Source organism: Antrostomus carolinensis, unplaced genomic scaffold (assembly GCF_000700745.2).
Source record: "Antrostomus carolinensis isolate BGI_N321 unplaced genomic scaffold, ASM70074v2 scaffold13663, whole genome shotgun sequence".
NCBI classification, from domain to species: domain Eukaryota; kingdom Metazoa; phylum Chordata; class Aves; order Caprimulgiformes; family Caprimulgidae; genus Antrostomus; species Antrostomus carolinensis.
This window is the reverse complement of record NW_010307335.1, coordinates 42,342-52,185: the sequence shown is the minus strand read 5'-3', so window position 1 is coordinate 52,185 and position 9,844 is coordinate 42,342. Positions and strand designations below refer to the sequence as shown.

Here is a 9,844-nt window from a genome sequence, read left to right as displayed (position 1 = left end):
CCTGCTGACAGGATGTGGTCTTCCCCTAGCAGCCAGGGCACAAATAGAAATTAATGAGGTTGCATCTGTCTTTCAGTTACCAAGCTAAAATTCTTAGAATAATTGCTGTAGATTGGCTCTCTGGTGTGGCTGCAGTTCCCTGTAGCTGATCACCACCTGGTTTGGCTTGATTTTACAGAGGTTTGTCAGTCTCAATTGCTGTATTTTCACACATATAACCTGCAGGATTTCCTCTAATGAAAATGTGTGATTCAGAAGTATAGGAGGCTGCATATATGAATCTACTTTAGATCTAGAGGTGCAGCACCCAAAATTGCTCATAAACTGCTCCCATGCCCCAGGAGCCCTACTGATTGTGCCTTTCACCAACACATGCCAGGCTGGGCTGTATCAGGTGAGCAAACAACTAGCTGTATTTTAATCCCCATCTCTCCTTTTCACCCATAGGCTAATTTTGACACAAACTTTGAAGACAGAAATGCCTTTGTGACTGGCATTGCCAGGTACATCGAGCAGGCGACGGTGCACTCCAGCATGGTGAGTCCCCTGGACACTGCCCCAGTGATGCTGAGCCTGTGGTGCGTGCCCTGCTCCAGCAACGCCTCTCTGTCTTTCAGAATGAAATGCTGGAAGAAGGCCATGAATACGCTGTGATGCTTTACACATGGAGGAGCTGCTCTCGAGCCATCCCCCAGGTACCGTAGAATCACAGAATGGCTTTGGTTGGAAAAGACCTTTAAGATCATCGAGTCCAACCATAAACCTAACACTGTCGGGTCTGCCACTAAACCATGTCCCTAAGCACCACATCTACACATCTTTTAAACACCTACAGGGATGGTCCCTCAACCACTTCCCTGAGCAGCCTGTTCCAATGCTTGACAACCCTTTTGGTGAAGAAGTGTTTCCTGGTATCCAATCTAAACCTCCCCTGCTACAACTTGAGGCTGTTTCCTCTTGTCCTATTGCTTGTTACTTGGGAGATGAGACTGAGACCCACCTCACTACACCCTCCCTTCAGGTAGCTGTAGAGCGAGAAGGTCTCCCCTCAGCCTCATTTTTTCCAGGCTAAACAACTCCAGTTCCCAGTTTCAGCATCCCAAACTGCTGCCCAGACTATGGGGTGTTCTCTCTGCTCCTGCGGGAGCCCCAGAATTGTGGGTGTTGTGTGAGGATGCATGAAGGAGCACTTTGATATGCCAGAAACATTTCACCCTTTCTTGCTGCTGATGTACCTGAAGGTCCTGATCTACCCCTACATTTAATCGTTCTCCTCCTCTACTGTTAGTTTTGCTTCAACTGTTTTCTAGTGCTTCTCTCTCCAACCTGAATTTCGGTGGCTTCATCCTGCAAACACCTACAGACATGAGTAAGGTTGCCAACGTGGCCCACTGATCATGATTCAGACTCCAGCTCAGAGCTTGTCTTCTGTAATGTGAACACGTGCTGGATCACTGCAAAACACCAAGAGGCAGCACGGCAGGGCGAGTGCAGTGCACTTCCAGTAACCCTACGGCTAAAAGGGTTTGCAGCGCTTCCATGGAGCCAGGAAGAAATATTTCCACATGGCTGACAATGCCCATGTTTGTGATTCCCCAGGAAAGGTCAAACCTCAGTTCCCCTGGGGTTATACTCTGCTCTCATGGTCTCATGAGACCCAGCCATGGAGAGATTTCTGTTGCTGATTGGATATTTTCTTATCTCCCATTTATATTTGATGCTGTGCTGCTGTTGCCTCTCCTGGCTATGATAAGAGAAGGCAGGACACGGCTGAGCTGATGGCAAGGCAGTGCTACAGATCATCTGTTTTGGCATTTTAGTGTCCTCCCATCCCGATCACCCCCATGACATTTGTGCCTCTCCAAGTGCAGTTTGCGGGGTCCCTGTTCTCTGCCTTGTCCTCCCCTCAGAGCTGCAGATAACACCACAGCAGACACACCAGATTTGATCTTGCAGTGACCCCTGTGCTTTGCCATGGGGCACATCGCTGTGGCTGGGGTGTCCTCAGCCCCCCAGCCTGGCTGCTCAGTCATGTACAGCTCCCTGTGCTACATCAGGGATGGTGAGTTTAAAGGTGAAGAACAGAACCTTCACCTAAATGTGCACCACTCCTCCCTGTGGTGAGCTGCATCCTCATGGCCATCAATATTGCCTGACTGCAGTATGAAACACCAAGGTGGGGACATTAGATTCCCCACTACAGAGAGGGCAAAGCTGCTTTTGCATCTTCCCACACATAAAGCCGGCTGATTTGTCCCCTCATGCCCTATGGATCAGCTGCTGGGCTACTAAATTTGCTCCAGAGTTGTCAGCCCCATCACAGCCTTGTGTCAGCCACAACTAGAAGCAAAACCAGAGGACAGCAGGATGCATGGCCTTGGGCAGATGAGGTTTTCCCTAATAGTTTGGTAATGACTCCAAGTAACTGTTTGGAAATGAGGTGGATGACAACTGAAGAAGTCCTTAAATTCCCACATTGTGTAGCAAGTCCAGACTCCATATTGCACGTGTTCTACCCAAGACAAATGCATTAGAGGACTTTTATTTCTCAGAGTCAGGATTGTGCCTGTTTATAATGCATGGAGAGAATTTCACATCTGAGAAACAGCCCCTTCTGCTGTCACCTGTTGTCTTGAAAACAAGCTCCCTCTCTGGTCCCTCCGTTGTCCTCAGATGGGGACAGGATTCACCATGGAACAAGCAGAAGATAGTGGCTGTTGCAGTCCACAGCTGTGTTAGAAAATCTGATGCTGACACAGATGATTTGTCTTTGCAATGCAGGTGAAATGTAACGAACAGCCAAACCGAGTGGAGATTTATGAGAAGACAGTGGAAGTCCTGGAGCCAGAAGTCACCAAGCTTATGAAGTTCATGTATTTTCAGGTAAGTGGTCAAGCAGAGAGGCAAAAATAATTTACTACTTTGGTGTTAATGTACCCTAAGCAAGGCTGTGCTATCCTTGCCTGCCAGGCCAGCTTGGAGAGCCCTTGGGTAGGTCTTTTCCTTGCAGCCACCAGCAGATACCAAGACCTGTCTGAAAGAAAATCTGTGTGCCCTCTGCTCAGCCCTGAAATCTTGCATACAAGTTGGGACTGAGCACACCTCAGCCCCTGCAGTTCACAGAGGACCACAGCCCCCACTATATGGAGCTAATGGGTGGCACAGACTCTTGTTTTTCAGGCGTGTTGGCTGGTGGATGTGAAGAGCTACTTCTCCACTGGCACCAGCACTGCTTGCTCTTCTGCTCTTTCCTCTGAGGCAAAGCCAGGAAGAGCTGAGGGCTCGTGGTGCAGCTGGTGCCTGGGGTGGGATAGGGTCGTGCAGCTCGACGCCTTCCTGCTGTGCCAGCAGGAACAGGGAGGTGTTCACAGCCCCCTAAACTTGGGTCAGTTGGTAAAGAGCACCAAAGCTTAAATTTGGCAGTTGCTACACTTGAAGCACTTGATAAAATAATACACATAGATCCCAACAGAGCAGTGACCACATGGCAAACAGATCTGCTGTGGGCTCCAGGGACCTCTCCCCATCACTGCCTGCATTTATAACTGTCTGCAACTGGGTTTCACCATCATTTTTAGGTTTTATGTCCTATGAGGTCTTTATGCCCCATCTAAAAAACTGAAGCCTGATTTTGAAGAGCACACCACACTTGGGTCAGGCACAAATAGACCCCTCTAGCACTGGGGACATTTGACTCCAGGGCTTTGTAACGCTGCTTTGTTTCATTGCAACAGTGGAGAGGGACGCTGGAGGCTCGATCCCCAGCAGAAAAATGCTTTTGTTAAAGGAAGGAGGTGGTGGGTGAGTGGAGGAGGGTCCCACTGGTGGCATGGTGGCTGCACATGAGCTGCTGCTGAGATGACCCTGTCCCACTGCCTTCCAGCGCAAGGCTATCGAGCGGTTCTGCAGCGAGGTGAAGCGCCTGTGCCACGCTGAGCGGAGGAAGGACTTTGTCTCTGAGGCTTATCTCCTGACGCTGGGCAAGTTCATTAACATGTTTGCTGTCCTGGATGAGCTGAAGAACATGAAGTGCAGTGTCAAAAATGACCACTCTGCCTACAAAAGGTGAGAGGGGTGAAGCAGCGGGAATGGGGACAGGACTGTGCCTGGTCTGCCCAGCAGTGAGATCAGGGGGACATTGGGAGGTTGGAGGCTGGGTTTCTGCACTGTTGTAGGATCTCTTGGTGAGTTTAGCCTCACTGTGTTTCAGTTCCCTCTTGATAAAACAATAAAAGAGCAGAGCTGTACTGCAGGGGGGCTCTGAGGCTGCTGCATTGCAGCTGCAGGTGAAAGGGGGGAGATGGATGGTGTGTCTCACGCTGGGTGAGTGATCCTTGGTGATGCTGGATTTCTCCCTTCCAGAGCTGCCCAGTTTCTGCGGAAGATGGCTGATCCCCAGTCCATCCAGGAGTCCCAGAACCTCTCCATGTTCCTGGCAAACCACAACCGCATCACACAGGCAGGTCCCTTTCCTCTGAACCAGTTAACCTTTTTGTGGGTAAAGAGGCAATGATCTCACCAGGGCTAAGAGTGCTTCAGACTGGGCTTTGGCAATAGCTGCCTTGTTTTTTGGGTCATTGCTACTGATTCTTGATGATTTTGGGGTCAGGCTGTATAATTCTAGCAATATCTCCTTGTCATGAGTCATCCTGAGTGGCTTTGAAGGTCTCTTTATGTCAAGACAGGGATGAAGGTCTAAAAGATGCAAGAAGAGCTTTTGTGGGGAGTTTCTGTGAGAAATTCTTCCCCTGTTTTTCCCCAGTAAATCCATCCAGTCCATCTCTGCGACTGCATGGGGACTGGAGATCAGACCCAGGGACCTCCACACTCCACAGGCTCTATAGCTTCTACAAATCAGGTAGAATACTGCAAAGAGACAGGAGAGAGTCAGCAGAGAGTCAGCAAGTCCTGCAGAGGGAAGGTTGTTCCTTACAGGTGGTACCATGAGGTCAGTCATCTGCCTGTAACTTAAGAAAAGCACACAGATGAGGTTTGAAGAAACCTCTTATCATTCTGCTCTTAATCCTTCAAATATGTTTCTCTTCTGGTTCCTCCTGTCCTCTCTCCATATGGGTAACATGGCCCCTGTTGATGTTTCAGTGTCTGCACCAACAGCTAGAGGTTATCCCTGGCTATGAGGAATTGCTGGCTGATATTGTCAACATCTGTGTGGATTACTATGAAAACAAGATGTATCTCACTCCCAGTGAGAAACACATGCTCTTAAAGGTGAGATTTGGCCATGCTTATAGGGATGGGTGCTTGCATAGTTTCACTTTTAATTTTTTTTTTCAGTAAAATGAAATTTCATCCTGGGACAATGTTTCTCTTAATTTTCTTTATTTTTTTCCTCCTTTGGGTTTACATGCATCCCTTCTCAGCAAGGCCAGCATCCTCTGGACAGGGGTTGCTATGAGATGGGAAGGCTTTGCAAGTGCAGCAGTGAAGCTGCCTTCCTCCTTCCCTGTTTCCCTTCTGATTTCTGTTACTTTGTGTCTTCTTCTGCCCAAGTATCTGCTTGTTTTGTATATTTGTCCTTACTGTGAGTTAGTTATTACAGTGATTGCAGCCACTATTACCATAAGAATATAATTACAACATTATGAGTCAACTAAGGTTCTGTGAAGGATAATGTGGGTAGTTTGAATATCTGTAATGATTTTTACTGAATTAAAGGGAAAAAAAAATCAATCCAGGAGAATATTTGAAAAGTTTTCAATTCTTCTCCAGGAGTAAATATTTGCCGTTAGGTGGAGAAGGCTTTTGGGTTGTTGTTAAGTGGGAGAGAGGAGGAACAAATTACCAGAGTGAGCATCATGTTCTTTTGCAGAGAAAACAGAAGCAGTCCATCGTGTGTCCTGTCCACCATGTACATCCTTGCCAATACGTGCATGTTTTATACTGTCTTCTCATGCTGGTTGGGTGGTACAGGAGCCTGAAATGGTCTTTCCTTACGCTAAGTGATGGAGAACTGTCTTTGACTTGTGCTGCTGACTTCACCCTAATGAAACCTAGCCTTTCTGTCTTCTCCAGGTGATGGGGTTTGGCTTGTATCTCATGGATGGGAATGTCAGCAACATTTACAAGTTGGATGCCAAGAAGAGAATCAACCTCAGCAAAATAGACAAATTCTTCAAGGTCAGTGACCTGTCTGGGTGAGGCTGGAGTTTATTGCAAACCAATGAATTAGAGACCCGTACCATTGCACGTGCTGCCAGCGAAAAACAAACTGCAGGAATCATTTACAGGTCCAAAAAACCCAAAGGGCTGAGAAATTATCTAGGCCAAAGGCTGAGGAATGCGATTGCTATGAACATGCACGGGCGCAGAGCTGCAGCATGGGTGAGACGAGATATGCTGGCCCTTGGTGCCAGCAAGGCTGTGGATGTGCAAGCAGTGCCCAGGGCTGGCTCTGCTCCCACGCTGCTGGTGCTGGAGCCAGGGAGCTGGTGGGAGCTGAGGGCCCTACACGCCCTTGCTGGGCAGCCGGCTGCCGCTCTGGCTCTACCTGCTTCCTGCTAAGGGACAAAGGATGGGGACAGCGCATGGGAGGTCTGTTTTGTGGAGGAGGAAAAGGTGTGCCAGAGTGACATTGCTTCTATCTCTTTGCACATTTCTGAGGCAGGTTTGTAGTCTCCTGAGGACCACTGTCATTTCAGGCCACTGTCAAACCTGGCTGGTTTGCTGAGGTCTGGGCAGGTGATGGTTGCACTCCCCTTTACCTCAGCAAGCTGCTGAGCCGAAGGACAGGGAGGACAGCTGGTCAGACAACATGTCGTCTGGCAGTCTTCTTTCGTGTATAAACTGTGCTCCTTGTAGGACAGAAAAAGCTTCTTGGGGAGCTTATGTTGGCTGGAACTTGGAGGTACTCAGAAAGCTCCTCAAAGGGCTCACCTGGTGGTTTGATGAACTGTTTTTGTCCTGTCTGAGATCTGGGGTTTGGGGAAAGGCCTGCAAGAACTGGATGCTCCCAGTGACAGGGTGGGAAGCAGCCATGCAGCCTCCCTCTGCCCATGCACATGTGCAGCTGAGTCCAGCTGATCCACAGCTGGAGATTTGGGATAACCCTGTTGCTTGCTTCCCCCCAAAATCTGGTGTGTGTCCAAGCCACCAACCACCAGTGGCAGATGGAAAGGGGGGCTGAGACCCCACACAGCACTGCCTGTGATGTTCACAGGGGAAATGACACCTCCTTTCCTTTGCTTCTGTGCACAGGCTGGGTCTAGGAGGCATCTCAGGTTTGGGGCAGGTCAGTTCTAGGGCGCATGGTGGGATCTGGCAAGGGGTGAATGTATTGTCAGCAAAGAATAACAGTATAGCAGGATGACAGCAGAGGAACTTCCTAGATGGAGCAATTAGTTTTCTTTTAGACCTACTGAGCTTGAGCAGTCCTCTTGAGATAGAAAGATTAGTTTGTGTTACCAACATTTGCTCCATATCAGTGAAAATGAGAGGATGATGATTTCTGGGGGGCACAGAGGGCTTCTTCCTCATCACTCTTTCAGCAGAGTGGCTTCTCCCCTCTGCTTTACCCAGAGAGCTGCTGAGGAGCCTGGAAGGCAAAGTCGGTGATGGTGACAGGGTACAGAATACCTCCCTGCTTATTGCCCCAGCTTGCAGTTTATAGATGATGTGCTGGGTCTGTGCAAGGGGAGGGGACGGGTGAGCCCAGATAGCTGGTTTCATGAAAGGTTGGTGTACCAGCTGCTGCATCCTCACCCCCAAGTGAGGACCTATTTACCCCAATTTGCATCATCTCCTGGAGACAGCTCTGAGAGCAGGGCTCAAACTCCCACGTAGGGAACTACGGACAGACACCATAACCTCATGGACAAGGCCATAATGAGGTGGTTGAGTACCCTCCAGTCACTGGGGAGACTGCTGAGGACTGCAGCTCTGCAAAGGTGATGTATCAGGCCATCCCTCAGAGTCTTCTGAGTTTTCCCTGGTTCAACTTTGCTAATTCAACTGCATCTCAGTTTAAATCAAGTCCTCAGTGAAACCTGTAGAGTTTGGTCATCTTGGTGCATTCAAACAGATTTGCTGTTCATTGCAAAGTGCTGTGGGCCATCAGAGAATCAGGTAAAATATCTTCCATTGCATGGAATAACTTTATCCTTTCCAGCTTTTTTTCCATCTGCACTTCAACATCTGTTGTGGTCTCACCTAATCAGTTAAGTACCACTCCAGACTATCAGATCTCAATAAGAAAAGGCCAACTACTCCTCTTACTACATCTACTTATTGCCTTCTGATTAAATTTCTAGTGGATTGACCAGGAATTTGAGTAGTGAAAATGAACTACCCCTCCATTTAAACCTTTTATGAAAGTGCCACTGGGAATCCCTGATGACAGCATTGCACATCCTTCGCACAAGTCAGCCTGAGAAGAGAAGCATGTGATAATAGGACAGGGACTTTGCCACCATCTTCCCTGAATTTTGGGGCAAGGCTTTTGTAGCTGGGTGAATTTGAAGTGTCATATTTTATGGAAGAGATGTTGGTAGCTCCTGGTTGAATTCTGTTTGCAGCTGAAAGCTTAGTGAAGCAGGGACCTGTCTGAGCTTGAGGTACATTCAGTGCACTTTGAATTTATTTCCCATCTAAATCCTCCTGAGATGTAAAGGGCAAGCAAAGCCACGTTATATTGCAGGCAGCCATTGCCTGTATCGTTCTCTTCATGGAGAAGTTTTAAGACACATCACTAGCAGCCGCAGTGCCAAAGTACAGTCTGGGGAAAGTTGCTACATCTCTGGCAGTCCAGGAAGCAGAACAGCCTACAGCTCTCCCTGAAGGGACCTGCAGCACCTTGCTGCCAAAATACCAACGTGCTGGCGTTTCGTCCCTCGGTGAGGGTTCTTGGAGGATTATGGTGGGAGGCAGTAAGCCCTGATGGGGAATACACTTCTCTGTTTTTGCTATAAAAGGAGCCTTTCCTCTCTCTGGTTAAGCACTGAACCGTTCTGGCAATAACCAGCCAGTATGGGCGAGTCCAGAGCGCTTGCAGGGGGTGATTTTCCTCACACAAAAAGCCTTGTGATCATTTTTGGTCACTTCATAGGTGTGAAATGACACTACATCCAGTTTTCCACCTTGCTTTAAACAGTTTGACACTTTCTATAGCTTCAGAGACGCAGGGTGCCGTTTTGTAATCCCTTGTGCTGCGCTGGGACCACGGGCTCCCTCTCCACCGTGTTTCAACCATCTTTTGTTTTCTTTTCCAGCAGCTGCAGGTGGTTCCTTTATTCGGCGATATGCAGATAGAACTGGCCAGATACATTAAGACCAGTGCTCACTATGAGGAAAACAAATCCAAGTGAGTGCCTGCCATAATGTCTCTTGGCTTCTGTGTGTGTCCCGAAAGCCGTGGGAGCTGCAGCTCTCTGGCGTGTGTGAGGTCTGTGCACGCGTACCTGTGTGTGTCCCTGTGAGGTGTGAGTCCCGGCATGCCAGCTGGGCGTGCACGTGTCTGCCTCCCTGTCCCTGCATGGGAAGATGTCCTTACCGGCCCCTGAGCGTGTGCGTGTGCAGCCAGCTCCAAACCTACGTGTCACTGTACCCCTGGGTGCAGGCAGGGGAGCGGGCATGCTTGCACGTCTGCTCCTGCTGGGAGGGTGCGAGGTGGCCGGCAGCGAAGCGGCTGGTGCATGGATCAGGGCAGCCACTGAGTGCTTGTGAGGTGTGCACGCCCGGAGGTGTGTGAGTGTGAGCGGAGTGTCCCTGCTCTGGAGAGATTTTAATCCACATTTTTCATCTCAGGGACAAAATCCTCCAGAGCATGAACACAGCAGTGGATCTCTTTGCAGTAGCCAGGGTGTCTCCTGTCGCTCAGGCAAGTTTCATG

General features: G+C 49.1%; 1 protein-coding gene across 4 annotated transcripts in view; it reads left to right on the top strand.

Annotated features, from left to right (window-relative positions):
- The window catches only part of LOC104522964 (cytoplasmic FMR1-interacting protein 2), a 43,782-nt gene that overhangs the window by 1,710 nt on the left and 32,228 nt on the right, over nucleotides 1–9,844 (top strand). The window contains exons 2-9 of one of the 4 annotated variants that reach the window (XM_010165392.1): nucleotides 448–537; nucleotides 618–695; nucleotides 2,782–2,883; nucleotides 3,884–4,065; nucleotides 4,363–4,459; nucleotides 5,101–5,229; nucleotides 6,034–6,138; nucleotides 9,225–9,316. In XM_010165392.1, coding sequence (XP_010163694.1) covers nucleotides 448–537; nucleotides 618–695; nucleotides 2,782–2,883; nucleotides 3,884–4,065; nucleotides 4,363–4,459; nucleotides 5,101–5,229; nucleotides 6,034–6,138; nucleotides 9,225–9,316 — 875 coding nt within the window. The remainder of the gene's footprint in view (nucleotides 1–447; nucleotides 538–617; nucleotides 696–2,781; nucleotides 2,884–3,883; nucleotides 4,066–4,362; nucleotides 4,460–5,100; nucleotides 5,230–6,033; nucleotides 6,139–9,224; nucleotides 9,317–9,844) is intronic. The other 3 variants (XM_029084356.1, XM_010165393.1, XM_029084357.1) reach the window with 3 other exon arrangements.